We start from the raw sequence: 18,544 nt of genomic DNA on the forward strand, positions 1-18,544 counted from the left end.
ACGACCTCTAGTCGTAAAAGAAAATATTTCAAACTCAAAGATATGTCAACAACCAAAAAATGTTTTTCCTACGACTTACACTGTTTGACTTGGTCATTACTTCCAGTATTTATTGCAGGCAAGTTTCCTCAGATTACTTTCAGATAACTTCAGTCGATCATTTTATGCATAAGTATTTTATAAATTTTTGCTATTCTATTACTATTATTATTCAGGTTATATTCAATTTTTGTCCATAAAAATAAAAAATATATAAAAACTAAAAATTGCTGTCTTTTCTTAAATGTCTTGGCAATTTAAGAAACATGTTATTTTGACCCCTCCGGTAGAAGTAGGTATACCTCAAACGTCGGTAGTTCTAGTGGTAAATAAAATCAAACGAGAACGGTGATTAAAAATTAATCCGTGAATGGAAAATGAGGTCGTGCACGTCTGGAATACACACGGGCGCAGGAAATGTTCATCCACCATTTCAACGGAACGTGTGATTTTACAGTTTCCGGCGAAACTGCGGACAGATGCGACGATATTTTTTTTAATTCTTTTTTATTCTCATTTCTCGCCTCTTTTTGTCTAGGCCAAACGACGCGTGGACGAGGATCCTCCGTTGTAATTCGTAAGTTCCTTTTGTCTTCGCGGGCTCGTGACGGAAGCATTTTTAATTAGGCTCCTAGCTGCCGGCGGCTGCATTCGCTATACAGGGTGGGTCGCGAGGAAAAAAATCACCTAAATGTCCATTAAAATTAGGGATAGACGAAACTGTGGAAGAAGAGTGTTGCGCTGATCCAAAAAAATATATTTTCAACTGTTGTCGAAGCAAGTCGTACTGGAACAGTACAATACTGACATAAAATAGCAAGTGTTCAAGACAAAGATAGCCTGTCAAAATTGAAATCAAACAATGGCAAGTTTGATGCGTGAAATCATTGCATTTAAAATATACGTGCAATAATTATTTCATTGCAATGCTCCGACGATGACTGAATTTTTACCCTGAGGAACTTATGATTTGCTTTCAAAGTTACTTAAAGATCATGTTATTCTATACCGATTAACTTATAGCAATATTAGTTTTTAAAAGTACGAAGTTGTTTAAAGAAACGGCAGTCGTCAACATCTGTCGGTGTAAATACATTCGCGCAAGGTTCGAAAAAGATTTGCGATCGATATTTTCTTTCATTTTCAATCAACTTTTTCTAATTTTCGATACTGACACTCCGATGTTCCATGTCTCGGGTCTCACCCCATACATGACCGGTTATACATAAAACCACCACCTTTCCATATACCACATGGAATACCTATCACGTGTACCTGAATAGGTTCCAACTTGTGCTTCGGGTATGCGTGCATTGAAATATATTTCGTTCAGAAAAAGGTACTCTTTTCATTGATCTGCTTATCCTCGAATCACGTAAAAAGAGGTCATAGAACTAATGAGAGACTGCCGCGTCGTCTTTTCTTCTTGTGCTCGCCCTTATACTTCGGATCTTTTTAATTATTCACTCGCCTCTTTGCCCTACTTTTATTTAGAATATTCTCGATTTCATTTCAAGAAAAATGCGTTCGCGATCAATTTAATCAAACGAATGCTCGGTTTCCTTGTGTATTAAGCGATTGCCATTTATTCTCTTTCTACAATAGTTGTAAAATTTCATCGTATGCTTTTAGTTTCTTTAACAGAATTTTGAACAACGTTTCAAAAAATATCTTTATCGAATACAAATGAATCGTACATATTTTCTATTTAACAAAAAACAGCGATACAACGACTAATTAGCGATTAATATTTGATTATTACATTTTATTTATTAACACTATGCCGTCCGGCGACACCACAATGGTACCGTGTGCAAATATATAACAAAAAGAAACTTTACACTTATTCACATACAGTCCGTCGCATAAGTATTCGTACCCTCGTTGCTTATAAGAGAAATTTGTTGAAATCAAGGGACGCATGTAACATTTTGCAATAAACTTTTTATTATGAATGAACACACGTATAAAGTTTATTTATAAACTTTAAAACTCATGAAAACTAACGATAAGATTAGTAAAACTTCACAATTTATAATTTCCTGATAATCTTTCCCGATAAAGGCGACAACCGAAGTAATCTGAATCAGTACAGCGCAAGGGGTTAAGAAGACCGGTTCTTTCTTTGTGGAATTTGTGCTTAAAATTAGTGAAACGAGCAAGCAATGGTCAGACACGTTCGGCGAAATATATCGTGGATCGATCAAAACTATTCAAAACACAGATGTACAATAGCTATAAATCTTGTTGCTCTGCCAGAAGATTATGAAAAACCAAGTAGGTTCACTCTACTCATAACGATCGTAAGTCACCTCTGGCTTAACTTTATATACATTAGGCCTGCATATCTGACGACCGATAAGGGGTTAATAAAAATGAACATCATTCGAGATTGTAGCAGAGCTGCCGGCACACCCCGTATATTTTAATTTCCCTGGGATTCGCATACACGTGTCACATGTATTCGCGGTAACGTTGAATTCCCTTTTAGTTCCAGCAAGAACGACGGAAGGCCAGATTCTGCTCGGCGAGGTCGATATCGCGGTTCAAGGAAGCGACTTCGACGACATTACCACGGAAGAGGCATTCACGAAAAAATGCGTGGTCAACGGAAACGCGTATTCCCACAGTCAGACGGTACGTGCCGCGTATGTATTAGGAGTATAAATAAGTTTCCGCCGTTTTATATGAAAAATTGGACATTTATTGTGAAAGAACGGTACCTAATGTTTTATTCGAAGTATTGTTCATCGCTAGCCACTACTTTTTCCCATCTTTCTGACACCATACGGATACCGCGTCGGAAGAATGTTTCATCTTTTGAAGCTATCCACAAATCGGCCCAATTTATTGTATCTTCATAAGATATGAAGTGTTGCTCAGGCAGGCCATGCACCATCGATCGAAACGGGTAGTAATCAGAAGGAGCAATGCCTGGTGAATACGGCGGGTGGGGTAAAACTTCCCTATTGAGTGTTTCCAGGTAGGTTTTGACCGGCGCCGCAACATGTGGGCGAGCATTATCATGCAGAAGAATAACTTTGTCGTGTCTGGAGTAGTAGTGGGCACGTTTTTCCTTGAGTACTCGGCTCAATCTCATCAATTGTGTTCGGTGGAGAGCCCCAGTAATGGTTTCATTCGGTTTGAGCAATTCATAATACACGACACCAAGCTGATCCCACCAAATACACAACATGAGCTTTTTTCCGGGAATGTTCAGCTTGGCTGTCAATGTTGAAGCATGGCCAGGTGGTCCCCATTTTTCCTTCTTTGAGTTATCGTAGTGGATCCATTTTTCATCACCAGTGACTATACAATGCAAAAAACCCTTTCATTTATGCCTGGAAAGCAGCATTTCACATGTGAAAAATTGGCGTTCAACGTTTCTCGGATTCAGGTCATATGGAACCCAGTTTTCTTATTTTTGAATCATTCTCAATGATTTTAAGCAATGTGAAATTGCTGGTTGAGTCACTCCTAACGTAAGTGCAAGTGCTTCTTGCGTTTGGCATGAATCTTTATCTAATAATGTTTCCAATTCCGCGTCTTCGTACACTTTCGGCCTTACTCTACGTTCTTTGTCTTGGACGTCAAATCCACCGTTCTTAAACTTGTGAAACCACTCACGGCAATTTCTCTCACTTAAGGCAGCCTCGCCATATGCTTCTACAAGCAATCAATGCGCTTCGGCTGCAGATTTCTTCAAATTAAAGAAGCAAATCAAAAGCTCCCGCAAATGACGCTTATTCGGCTCAAAACTCGACATTTTCGCACGAAAAAAGATATATGATGCTGATACAAAATCGCTAATATTTTAAGGTTATGTTGTTGCCAGATGTCCAACCTTACGATATAACGTTCTACAACAGACAATTTCAACCGTAATATACTAGTGGCGCTATTTTTTGTGAAACGGCGGAAACTTATTTATACTCCTAATACATGAACTGCGATTGCGTTCCTAGCATGTTCTTCTCTCCTTTGTCTTTCTTCTCTCATTAATACAAGTTGAATAATCCCCGAGCTGATCGAGTCCGGATCGTCGAAGCGGTGCCAGCGTTGTTTGTTAGCGACTGTTGCACGATGAAAATACGTCGGACAAATTCGATAACATTTTGGCACACTGGGATTCGAATCAAATTCGACAAATATTTGACGCGTGGCGGCCGCATGCGGGTCCTCGTGATGGATTTTGAAATAAAGCGGCGAAAGTCGGGAGGAAAAACGAGGGAAAAAAAGATGATAAGAAGACGCGGACATCTCGCAGGAATACAATCGACAACTTGAATTGATGGGTAATCCCAATGCAACGTGTTTTATCACATTTCTCGCGTTGTGCAAAACGTTTTGAAGTTTAAAAATATGGCTTCCAATCCGACGATAAAAAACATGTGTCACCTTATTTTTTTCGATTCGTTTTCAATTGGTACTCTCTAATGAATATTGTCATTCCTTGTTTCTACCATAAGTGGATCTAAAAATGATTGCTTCAAATACCTCTTCTCTCTTCTCACCATATGCAGTACACATTTCGTTTATTTTCTATCTAATGGTTAATAACATATTCATTTTATAAGCAATATATTTCAACGAGCAGTTGTCAAATCTTTGGGTGTCTCCGGTTAAGGGTTAAATTAATATGGAGACTTTTTCGAGTCAATATAGACAAGGAACAATTTAATGAAATTACCAGAAAATACAAATTTCGATGGTTCACGTGTTGAGTCGAATTGGGCCGAAATCCCGACATCGAGATGTTGAACGGTGTTTAGCAAGACTCCTCAGGATTCGCTGATAAACCTAATATTACCATTGAACGAAGCATCGGACAGGAAAAGATCTCTGTGCCTAGATAACATAGACGAGTTCGCTGCCTCTGTTCCAGATACCGTCCTACGACGCGAACTCTCATTGTCTCTGCGTCGCCGGCGAGGTATATTGTTGGTGGCAGAATTACAGTCCGAGCACCGATCCATCCGCCGGCCCCTCGCTCCTCCCGTCGACAACGATAGAAAGTAATTACACACCGTCGTTGGAGGAGAGCACGGACGACAGCTCCGAGGAAGCTTTCGGCGATCCAGGGCAGCAGCAGCAGCATCAGGGATACGTGGAGATTAACGGGACGTACTCCACCACTTCCCAGCCAGCGCAGACTACGTGCCTCGTAATGGGTAATATATCCCTCGGTTTTCAATTTCCAGCGGTCGGTTTCTCCCCGAAACTTTTGAAATTCAAACAGCAATTTGCAACGAGGAGGCGCGCCGTTCTTGACGATAGGTTGTATCGAATATCCGCGGCGCATACGTCACACCGCGCCTACATCAATTGCCCAAATATTTAACGACTGCACGAGCATTTTTCACCTGGAAACGTTTCAAGATCGTTCCCGAACGCTGTCGCGTTCGCTATGGAGCTAGCTTCATCAATGAGACGAGCACGCCGTGACACACTGTCGTCGTTGTTTGTCCGTGCGGCGGTTTATTGTTAAAGTGTACCCTGTTCGTGTTCCGGATCGATAACCACCGACTAGAGATTTTAATTGGCCAGCTGAACAATAAACAACGGCACAGCTTGTCACTCGGCTGCTCGTGGCGATGCCAGCTGCAATCCCGGGAAACATTCAAATAATTAATGTAAGAGAAATCGTCGGCGGCTGCCGCGTGGAACAGGGGAGTCGGTTTTTAAATCAATCACCTTTCTGCGCCAACGCCGCAAAATTCATGGGAGGAGCTAGGAGAAATAGATCAGAAACGTCGGGGAGAGTATCATTGAGGAAGGTTGATGAAAGCAACCGAGATGGTCCGGATAGGAGGAGATGGAGTAAATTTATCGGACGGTCGAGCAATCTTTTTATCACTAAACTTACCGAGAATTTAGAATCGACTAACGCGTCTTGCTTTATAAGTATGTATTGCGATAATTAATTTATTTAGACTGTTTGCTATTTGTAGTACTATAACAAGTCAGGCTTCCGTTGAAGCTATAACATGACAGGCTTTTGATGAAGATTTTTTTCTACATTCTTTGGAACAACTTTTTTAAAGACGTTGCTCATCTTTTTGTAGAACTTATATCTTGTTAATTTCTAAGAATGTTCAATTATTTTAAAATTTCAATTTCAAACTATATACATGTATAGTGGGCCGCATTAATATTCGGACACTATCGTATTTGAGAAATCTTTACTCCGTATCTTTACTGTTTGTTGAGTTAATGAATTTATAGTTTTTTAATAAGTCAGAACACTCACTTTGGATTCTACAAACATATGTTTTATTTGCATAATTTGTACAGCTTTATTGATAATTGATATTTTATATATGATATTTTATTCTATGTTAATACTTTGTTGGAGTACCCTTTGGCCTAATTACATGGTTTAATCGTGTAGGCATACTAGAAATAATTTTATTTATATATTCTAATATTTCTTCGGTAATCATTCTTCGGTTGATCACAATTTTAATTTTTCTTTGGACTTTATTGGCGACATTCTGATTCGACGATCTAAGTAATCCCATAAATTTTCAATCGAATTTAGATCTAGTGACTGTGGAAGAGTTTTCTTGAACTATACGTGATTTCTGTTTGGGGTCATCATCTTGGTAAAATTTAAAATCTTTACGAATGTTCATATTAATAGCAATTTTTAGTCAATTTTGTTTCAAAGTATTTAAATATTTATTTTTGTATAAAATTGCATCAATAAAAACTAATTCACCGACTCCAACAGCTGAGACACAACCCCAAACCATTACACTTTCTCCACCGTTTCAACGTTGGTTTAAGATTCTTAGTAAGAAGCTCTTCATTAGCTTTACGCCATATAAGGTTGTACCCATCAGACCCGAAAATATTATATTTGCTTTGGTCTGCAAAAATTACATCTTTCCACCATGTTTCTTCTTCATAAGTGTATTCTTTAGCGAAGAGTAATCGCTTCTTTCGATTAATAGCGTTAATATATGGCTTTTTTCGGGCAATTCTACCATGATATCCATCTTCATGAAGCATCCGACGAACTGTTTCTGAGTTTTTATTGGTCAGCTATCGAACGGTATATGACTCATTGAAAAACCTCTAAGGGCAGTTTTGACCATCTTAATCGGCTATGCCCTTTCTCAAATACGATGGTGTCCGAATATTAACCTCTTAGGCACAACGCGCCAATATAGTGACTTTCGCGAATGGTTCGTGCTTTACTAAATTGTTTTATTAATTATTAAAGTAAACAATTAAAGTGAAAGTGTGCGTATATACAATACATTAAGAAAAGAATGTATGTAATTAATACTATATATAGATATGCTGAAAAAGTATATATTAAGAGAAAATGGTAATTCAGTTACGAAAAATTTTATTTGCGCAAAATCCTGCCGTGTCTAAGAGATTAACGCGGCCCACTGTACATACGTGATTCTTCTGTCATCAAAGATGACAGAAGGGATAGAGATGAAAGTAAATGAAGCCATGTAAGAAACAAGAATTGTCTGCATCGATTAGGAAAGGTATTGTTTTGTTTATTTGTTAATAACAAAATTAAATATATCTTGGTCGATAAATTTTAGAATGAATATTGTATAAAGCAAACACACGGCAATCGGTCATTCCACGGTAACTCGATTCACTACCCCTAGCTATCGTCGCAAGATATTTCACCATAAACAGCTGCAGTAAATAGAATGGTTTATGGAACGTGACCGAACTAATCGTCGCAGCTGCGTACAATACCGTCCTATTTGCATAGAAAAATTATCTCAATACATGCATCGTGAGATTATACAACGAGAAATTTCTAATATTTTTTGAAAATTATATGATTTTCAATGTGATTATGAAAGAGATTAAGGTTAATTTTTGGACTTAGAATATATTTAATTTAAGTTTTAGATTAGATTTTAAATTTTGGACTATTTAATTTTAGAAATGAAATAAATTTTGGGTAAATTTTCAGTTTTTTCATTTTTCAGATTACGAGCATTTGGACTAATTATTATGAGTTTAACATGTGAAAAATTAATAATTTGTTTCATTTTATTAATTTTAATATTATTAAGTTTATTGATATTTTTTATAACTGTAAATTTCTTGTTATTTTATTTAATGTTTGAAAGAAGATTGATTTTTGTAGTTTTTATAATTTTAAAATGAGGAAGTAGAGAAAATCGATTAGAGGCAGGTTATTATATTTTATACATTTTATTTTTCTTTTCCCTTGTCGATTTTTTTTATTTAAGGTTGATGAAAGAGCGAAAACCATGGATATAGAATTAATGAAAATTTCAAAATTGATTATGAGAGATAGATATTATTAACATATAATAATGTCATTTTTTGTAAAAATTCCCTTGTTTATGTTACATATATAGATTATTAACCCTTTGCACTCGAAGCAATTTTAAATGTAAATCTGAAATAATTTTTCTATTTCATAGTATTGTATTTCCATTCTATACAACAAAATGCACTTTTATGTATACAAAATTGATTCTTGTGACTCCTACCAAGAGTTTCACTACTTAACAATTTTTCACATCTAAGCTTTGTTGGTATAAATATGATCTTGGGATGTGGTAGAACAATTTTCATGGTGCCTCAGAGTCACCATTCGAGTGCAAAGGGTTAAATTTGGTGCTGTTTTTTTGTAGTTCGAACCGTGAAGGACCAACGCGATGTTAATGCGTTTGTAATCGGAACGTCCGACCTCGTTTCCCTAAAAACTATGCCGCTCGTGGCACGCGAACGTTGCAGAAAATGAACGGTATGCGGTGTTCGCGTCGAGAAACCGTTCGCGCGACGTGCCTTTTTTTCTTTTTTTTTTTTCGTTCTCGCAAAGGGAATTGCACGGTGGCCCGTCGTGCCAACAGTTTTTAATCGGTTCGATTTTCCGTATATGCACCGGTTCGAAACGTAAATTTTCCGGCTTGGTCACGGAACGGTTGATTTCCAGGCAGGGAATACCGTGAGGGCGAAGTGCTGCCGCACTCGACCGGAAACTGCATCGAGTGCAGCTGCGGTTCCGAGGGCCGTGTCGAGTGTTCGCCTAGGGATTGCGTAGCACTACGACCCGAAATACCTGTCGCACCTAACATCCCGGACGCACCGGACGGCGACTTCGAGGTGTTCAATTTCGACCGAGGGATCGACGAGAGCTTCTAAGGAATCTGATGATCACGATCGTCGCGTGCTGCCTTTGCCCCATAGTACGTCTTCACGGTGATGTTCTTCGATTATGTTTGTTTCCATTGACCCTGTCTGTGATGATTTTCGTACTTTCGACGGAGCGATTTGATTGGCCGACGTACAGTGGGTGGTACGATCGAATTGGAACTTCGGCTCCGCTGATTGTGGACATTGACCGCTAGACTTTATGCAATCGCGACGAAGATCGTGGAATACAAAACAATAGAAAAACCAACGAAAACTCGATGTAAATTACCCGAATTTATCGTTAGTTGTTCGAGTCGATCTTGTCTACATATTTTATGGTCATCGAAATCAAAGCTGCCCCATCGAATGCTGTTCGTCGAAATTTTCATTTGGCGTCTTTTTAGATTGCATAAGGATCCTTAGTCTGTTTATTACGAGCACAGATGTTTAGTTTTGAATATTTACCGAAGTCGCGCAACTAAATATATTACTAAATTTGATAAACATTATTTTAAAACGTGGCATGACAATTTTTAGAGGCGCCTGAGCAGTCGCCATTCGACCGCAAAGGGTTAAGAAACGTCTCCTCGTCTTGCAAAAATATTTCCTTGCACACAGAAATACATTAAAAGAAAAGAAAACAGTCCTCCGCTTTTCTATGAGTAATTTTTTCTATAGGCAGCGGAGACACATCGATGTTCCATGTCGAACGTTCCACTCTGTATACATAAAGAGTATGTACTTTAGATTCCGAACGCTTTACGTCTCTTTTGATAATTAGAGAGTACGACGTTTAGAGGCATATCATAACGTTTATTGTAAATAGATAGTGCATAAGTTAGGGAAGCGGCCTAATTGTTTCCATTATTTTCATATTGATCGCAAGCTGTTCGCGGAACTTAACGAAAGTCTTTGGATTTCCTTTCAGCGTTGGTAGATAACTTATTGATCCTTTAACTGACTCTTTAACCTTTTGACTGTCGGCCACTTGGCATCTAAGTATTCGTTGTCCAAGGTGGAAAAGAGCTGTGGTGGTAATCTTGCCGTGCAACGAGTACTTTCGGTAGTTTGGTTGCCGCCTCCATCGATTAAGTATAGAGGGTGAGTCGCGAGAGATGGAGTAGCTAAATATCTTTGCCGTAGTCGGAGATCAAAGAAAACGTTCGAGACAAAAAGGTGTGCTTGTCGATATAGAAGATAGAACGCCATGAACAAACTTTCTGTGTTTCCACGTTATCCTCAAAGTTAAGTCAGAGATTGCGAAACTTCCGCGGGATTGCATTATATGGTTTCGAAAAGTTGTTTAAAGATCGTCAGAACTTTTTCAGATTGCATTACATGCTCTTAACTTGGCTGAATGTCACGGAAAAAAGGTATTTGTGATGACGAAAAGAGCAGAAATCGTTCTAAAAATACACTTTAAACGTCACATTTAATCCTCTAGAAATTAAATGTCACTCGCTCCTTTCGTAGAACTCCTCGGTTAGATTAAAATATATAAATACATAAATAAATAAATAAATAGGTAAATAAATAAATAAATAAATAAATAAATAAATAGATAAATAGGTCAGGACAATTTGCAAGCAGGAAATCGATTTTTATATACTCGGACTGATTCTCCGAGATGCTGACTTCTGCAGTAAATGAAAATTAGGTTTGAATAACGTGAACCTTTGAATAACGCATCGTTAAATGCATAAATGACAAACTGACATGTTGTCTCGGAAGTTTGATGGTAAAAGGAGATTGTATAAATGAAACATGATGCCTTAAAAACTAAGCGACACACATTAATACTTCCGCAGATCGAATCTATATTTCTAACCTCGAGGTCACATCAAGATCAGGGTCGAATTCGAATTTATATAACTTAGAACTCTAAAATATTAAAATCAAGTAATGGAATCTTATAAAACGTATGTTCAAATAATGTTGGCATTAATGTCAATCATTAGACTACGGATTTTGATGCATCATATTTACATTAATTGTTTTATAAATATCTGAAAAAGTGTTGACTAGCAAATTCTTTGTGGTGAACGTAGAATAATAACGCAATTCATGTTTCTTAATACCAGTTAATACCAGTTAATACTAGTGAATAAGCAGGTTTTCTTTGCAAACTTATATATGAGCCGTTTATTTTGAAAGTCGCCTGACTCCATTTGTCAATTCTTTCCGCTTGCCATGGTTACATGTACAACTTCATCTTATTTATCAGTAAAGCATTTCATTTAATGATATTTTTGTATTGTCGAGCAATAGAAATGTGCTTCTTAACATTTTTTGTTCACTTTTAATGCCGATAGAAATATTTAGATGTACTCTATATTAGCGACTCACTTCATGATGCAAGCGGAACATTGAATTATTAGCGCATACTATGTTCTGAGAAGCGATTATCGTCGAATACTTACAAGTGACGGTCAAAGGGTCAAAGATATTTAGTTACCTTGAATATGAAAGAAGAATTCGGCCTATCAAGCCATCAAAGGGACCCTCGAAAGCTCGAGGAGTCTGCTTTCTTTGCAAAACAATGGAGAGAGACTATCCGCTTTCCGACAGCGAATCCTCGCGACGATCGTCATTGCATGAGACCACACGGCCAGTTTGGCTTCGCGTTTTCTATGTAGACCACCACCACGCCACCACCACCACCACCACCACCCCCCTATGATAGAGAAGTCAAATTTTTCAAAGCTGAAATTGTCGAATCTTTCGAAGAACTATTGTATACCCTAAACAGGCCACCGTTGGCCGAACGGTTCTCCCAGCCGAACAAATATTTTCTATAATATCTCGTGTTCTACGAAACACAAACAGTTTCTGTGAACGACCGGCCTGCAATCTCTAAATTACGAGACCGGAAGCTAAATATGCGCGCAAAACGATCCACATTCCCCCGAGCTATACATATATTGTTTCCAATGTCGTGGAAGGTCACAGATTAATCTCATTCTAGCCTTGGTCGCAATTCAAACGCATTAACTGCTGACTGACGGGCGTTCGATTGAGAATCTTTGTTAACTAGCCACCGATGGTTAACAATATCAACTAATTCTATTTATTTTCATTTGAATTCTAGACATAAGATCTTTTCTTTTATTAAATATATAGAACACATTAACAAAATGGAAAATGTTTAAAACATATTTCTTCGCAGCGATTGTTTTTCTATTTCGCGTAACAAACTTAAAAAAACGATTACTTTTCAAAAAGCGTGTTTCACCGTTGCGTGAAAGAAATATTTTCCAAGTCAGACGTATCGAGGAGAAATTAGATAAAAATTTATTTCTCCTTAACGAATCAGAGATTATAAATATATATATTTTTTAATAATTTAATTGTTCACCCAATTGTGACATTATCTTCGACACCACTGAATTTATTGAAAAAAGAAAGAACTTTTTGTATAGCCTCTTGCAATTGACACATAAACTTGTTCTTCTCGTAGCGATCTACGTTCCAGTAATTATCAAATACAATCGACTGTACTACGAAACGACAGTCAGTGTCAGATAAGAGAACTATGTCGTCGACACGCAGTTAACGCGACAGTATATAGAATGTTGCGATCGAGATGCGGAGACACATCCTCCCGGTGACCATTTCCTGGCCATGAGCCATATCTCGTAGCTCCAATCATATTAAAATTGTGTAGTATAAAATCATATCAAAACTTCACTTCCGATTCGAATGGAAACGAAAAGTAGCCACTGAATCGGCAAAGAAATCGTGCTCGTAATAATTCAATCAGGAATATATCTATTCGCCAATGAAAAAGTTCGTAGTTTTTATAATAATCAAACGTCATATCACGAATGATAATATCACGTCGAGTATATACGAAACTTTTACCAAAGACGGTTAGCATAGTTCGATCTAACGTAAGCATCGACCACACACAAAGAGCGTCAACGTAATATTGAGCCCCTTTCGATAGAACGATGTTTTTATCAACGTGCACGGGATTTGGATACGTAAGAGAGAGATAGAGAGAGAGAGAGTTTCGTCCATAGAATTTCATTTCACGAGGAGGGGCATTATCGGAGCAAGGATTAAATTGTGCGGAATTATATGTATAAACAATCTGTAAAATAATAATCAAATCTGGCCGTATTAAAAAACAAATGGAGTTCAACATCGCTGGATCAAGTCGATATACACACGAGCTTAAGACGTACTGAATTAACTGTTTACTTTAAGATCGGTAGTTTTCTTTTTTTTAGGAATTTCGATCTTTTTAATTGACTTTAAGAAAGACTACACAAAATTTGTAATCCTTATCGACAGATAACAGAGGCAACAAACGCCATAAATGTGAGTAGACCAAGTGATCGATAATTCCATTGTTACCACGTTAAATACAATCGTCGATAGAAGAATATTTTAAATATAAGTATGTTTAGAAATTTTCAAAATTATTAATAATTAAGATTTTTTTCTAAGTTTTTGGGGGATTTTCAATTCACCATCCAAAAACAATATTCACAGAGGTAATTTTGTCTCTGTTGATTTTTGTCTTATTTTTGGGAATGTAGAATGCATCCTTAAAAGCATGATTACGTGTTACGTAGTATGTCTGTTTGTATACATATTTACTATTAATTCCCTTTGACCGATCTGGACCAAATATTGGACCAAATAGTTACTCTTTAAGACCCTGTGGAAAACATAGGCTGCTTTGACATAACCTGACACTCCGCTCCCTTCTCCCGAGTTCATCCCCTTAACGCTACACGTGGTAGCAAGCATTCACTTAGGAAAATCAAATTTCCTATGTTGAAATATTGCAACGTTTTGTTTGTTTTTAAGAAAGCTAATGTACATAATTGATTTGCCATACTGTAATGATCCGAAACGCATATATGTATTATATGTATAACAAATATAATAGGACGAAGTGATACGTATAAATGAACTTGTAAATTATATATTATTGTAAATTAAGCTCGGTACGTTGTTGTTTAAATTTCACATATCCACAAACGCTGATATTCTAAATGTAAGAACCCCGTGCGACGCTGGGTACTTTAAGTTATTATGTAAGATGTAATACATCGTGGACACAGGAACAATAAATAAAGCTGTATGTACAATCTGCATACAATTTAAATACAAGCGTGACAGAAGAAACAAAGATGCACGTACAATATTTCTTGAAATCTGTTGCAACGAATATCCAAACGATTTTTTATCCCAGAGTATATTTGTGATACATCAAGCTACCATTGTCGCAGAGACGATCGACTTGATCCAATAACTTTGAAATTTTTTAAATGATTTTCTACAAAATCGACACACTGAACGGACTCATATTTTGCAGCTTGTTTATAAATAGCAACATCTATAATTTAAGGTTCGTTAACCCCTTACCGTACCATTTTCATTACAATTACTGTGATTAGAATTTTGTCCATCACACTAAATTCTTCGAAGAAAAGGGAATTTTATATTTATTATTTGCTTACATCTACTTTAATATTTAAATATTGCTAACAAGAGAATAATATTTAATTCCTGCTTAAAGGAACGAATAAACATTAATATCTAACGTGTTATTGTTATAAATCTCCATCGCGAATCAAACTCATTAAAGTACGGCAAGGGGTTAAAGGAAAGTTTATCTCAGAAGTGTCCTATCTTCATCAAATTATATCCTGAACACCGTATAGCGTCCTTTTCCTAACACATTTGTCACAATTGTTTCATGTTTTTACTCCGTTCTTTAATTAACAGTTCTTTGAATCGGTGAAGTGAATTCTACATCATTTATGGATTTCGTAAAATTCATGCAAACCGTGCGTAACTCAATGTTTATAGGATTAGAACATTATATGTACACAGGGTTGAGCAATTCAATTTTCGATAACTTCTAAATTATACGTTCATTGTGAAAAATTAATATATGTACATATACACTAGAAAGACGACAGAGTTTAAGGAATTTAGTTTTAATCTAGGAGAATGAAGTTCAGTTTTGTATTTTTAAAATGGACGTCATAATTCGGAAGAATGTCAATATTGTTTGAAATTACGACGTAACAGAGTAACGTACGTAACTTGGGATTTATTCAAAATGATCAAAACACGTTCTCCACCCTATACATGTGCATTATTAGACGGCGGAAATATATGCACCTGGAGCATATAAAAATTGTCAACAAATTCTTAAATACAAACTTCAACTGAAATAGAAGGATCATTCTATTTTTTATTCGCTGAAACTGTTCACAAGTAATACGAACATTTATGTTCATAACTTCAGTTTTGTTGTACACGTCTAGTAATTTGCATAAAATTCCGTAGTCTATGTTATATATAATATGCATTTAACGAGAACGGAAACAAAGAAATACGACACCGTGTAAGCAACGTGCACAATATACATAACTATACATGTATTATACATATATTCGTATATACACGTACCTATAAACATTGACATGTGATAAGTTGCCGGACATTAATGAATTCAGAATAACAACGAATTGATGTTATAAAATCACAAACTACAAAATAATAAATTCGTATTAACTTTTCACAATCTCAACGATTAATTCGACTTCATTTGTTAAAATTTACTTCTTTTTAACTATGATATCTTCTCTTGTTAAACGTTCGTGTAATTCTCCGTGTTATAAATTATCTTGCACAAAAACATCGTTACGTAGCGTACAGTAAAATTAATACTAGTGTTATCAATAGCTTCTAGAATTCTTTCCGAAACAACAACATAATGTCCGGCAACTTATGGCCGTCAGTGTGCGTCACACGAGGAACCAAGTATTGAGGAATAATATTGTAATTATACATATAGGTGTAGATTACCTAAGTATTGCCAAAAGGCTGCGGATCTCTATGCAAGTATAGACTCTTAGAAATCGTTTAACAAGAACGAGAATTAGTTACTAAGTTTCATTGTTCCATAAAGGTTCTATCAGGGTAAGACGAAAATAGTCGAAGTAATGTTAAATTCAGCTTGTGTCTCTGTGTTTACCGTGCTTCGAACACGTTCTATACGCTATAAATGCACAAAATCCGCAGTCTATATTTATCGACCTTAACTGCCCTTCGTTCTTCGTTGTCAAACAACAACAATCTGTAATCCGGTTAATCGCAGTGTGACCTGAAGATGGACGAAATGAGTCCTTATTATACCAATCACCAGTTTACGATTAACAATAGCCACTGATTTCGTTCTTCTTCGAAAAGTTCTGAACAATTTCGTCGGAGAAACTTTGCACAATAACAATCAATCTCAAGCCTCTTGAGATCTAGGGAACGATCTATCCCCGCAAGCGATGTATCTTCGAACCGCTACACCAAGGATGGCAACCCTGGAACATCTCACGTGGTTCTTGTCTGCATGAAAAGGTTCTCGAAAAATGATTTGCATCGTAATGTGTATTCCAGAGAGGAAATTTTTCGCAAACGCCCTCTCTACCCAACTTCTCCTAAGCTTCAAGTTTCGTTCGGTAAACCTCCTTTGCTTTTCGATGCAAAAGAATCACCTGTTGAGATTCTTTTAAGAGTTCCAGGGTGAATCGCATAATGAACTCACAGCTCGACACACGTAGATATAGTAAGTGACCTGTGACGGCGTCGACGAACGGAAGAAAGCAGTCGAGCGTGACTACATTTTTGCGAAGACGAGAGGTTAATTGTTTATAGTTTATAGTGGCGTAGTTAGATAGCGATCCAATGTGATATACATATATATATATACATGCATATATATCCGAACAAAGTAACTTTGTCTAAAGGTTTTACAATATCTAGAGGAAAGATAACAATCCTATTCGCGAGATTACTGTAACGGTATCTATAAGGAATAGAATAGAGCAGGAAACGAGGAGAGTTTCGATTGACGGTGTCGGGTTCGCTCCTTGCAACGAGTACATTTATCGTCGAACAACAAATTAATCCCGTTTTTTTTTAGGGGTCCGCTTGACAACATTGCGACGACGCGATTTGCACAGGCGATGCCTGCCCTCTGACCCCGGACAATGAACGGTAGGGAAACGTGAGAAATCAAAGTATTTTTTAATTGTATGGTTTTTGAACCATAGACAATCGGCGCGTTTCATCGCGTGCTGGAGAATCTTCCCCTGTCGAACGATGGCGCTCGAGATAGGGAAACATATGTAGAAAAAGCGACGTGTAAATTTACCGAGCGGAACTGAGGTCCCGAGAAAAAAGGAAAACGAGCGAAATTTGTCGGTGTAAAAGTGTAAGTTCTCATTGGTCCGCAATCAGAGTCTAATGGTGTTCTCTATCCGTGGAAAGTTGGAGAGTTCTTCTATCCCCTTCTCTCTTTCCCTGCGTCCTTCAATTCTAACTATACCCACGAACCCTTCGCGCCTACTCCCACAAACTTCAAGTTTGCTCGGTAAATCTATACTCGTGGGACCACCATGACAGTCCGTTATTTTTTTTCTCCATTGATGTTTAGAGTTGCGTGACGATCTCGTACGTCTTCCAATCATCCCACAAACTATTACGTCTCCCCTACGTACCAGTGGGAAATTACTTTCTTGAACATGGTTGTGTATACTAAATAAAGGAAGATCTTACGATACGCCCACATTTTTACTCCCCCTGTTGGCCATTTCTTAAAGTTGTCCTATTAGTTCCTTTCGTAAGATTTTACTCTCTTGAGAAGGTGCCCTGAGATTTTATGAATCCAACTACATCATTTGCTTAAGCGAAGAAAGTAATTTTTTATCTTTATCTAAGTATATCTTTATTCTGAAATAACGAGATTTAAGTTAAATTGTATCAGCTTCTGGGTGCACAAACTTATTCGGGATTAACTTACAAAAGAGACCTGCAGCCACGAGTTTGACTATATACATACATATGTAGTACACACTGTGGCACCTGTACATATTTCAGTACAAATCCCCCCCACTCTTTTCTCAGCGATCACCGTAACGGCGATACATGTGAAAAAGGTGCCTCCTGTATAGAAGATGGAGAATTTGGGACTTGCATATGAATGTGAAAATAATTAAAGCTGCTTGCTCGAAAAAAAAACTAGCTCAGACTAAAATTATTACTTATTGGCAAATTTAAAAATAGAACGTTAAATTGATAATTGTGGAAATCGTCAAAGTTGCTCAGTCGAAAGAAAAGCTAACCCAATCAAAAGTGGTATATTAATTTCTAGACACCCTATAGATATTACGGTCGGGCCGCTCCTACTTTATCGACTGCTTGGTTCAGCGTTGAAGTCACGCAATGTCGTGCGTTGCGTTACATTCCGTATTTATGTATGCCTTACCACGTTGATAATCGCTAGCGCCTACGATGCGCCGATCACCGATGCGCATCGAACAATTGCACGTGG

The 18,544-nt window shown here is 37.2% G+C and overlaps 1 protein-coding gene across 1 annotated transcript in view; it reads left to right on the top strand.

Annotated features, from left to right (window-relative positions):
* The window catches only part of LOC144468260 (uncharacterized), a 31,990-nt gene extending 17,699 nt beyond the window's left edge, over positions 1–14,291 (top strand). The window contains exons 2-4 of the mRNA XM_078177591.1: positions 2,531–2,676; positions 4,925–5,210; positions 8,990–14,291. Coding sequence (XP_078033717.1) covers positions 2,531–2,676; positions 4,925–5,210; positions 8,990–9,198 — 641 coding nt within the window. The 3' untranslated portion in view covers positions 9,199–14,291. The remainder of the gene's footprint in view (positions 1–2,530; positions 2,677–4,924; positions 5,211–8,989) is intronic.
* The last annotated feature ends 4,253 nt before the right edge of the window (positions 14,292–18,544 follow it).

This window comes from Augochlora pura, chromosome 1 (assembly GCF_028453695.1).
Source record: "Augochlora pura isolate Apur16 chromosome 1, APUR_v2.2.1, whole genome shotgun sequence".
NCBI classification, from domain to species: Eukaryota; Metazoa; Arthropoda; class Insecta; order Hymenoptera; family Halictidae; genus Augochlora; species Augochlora pura.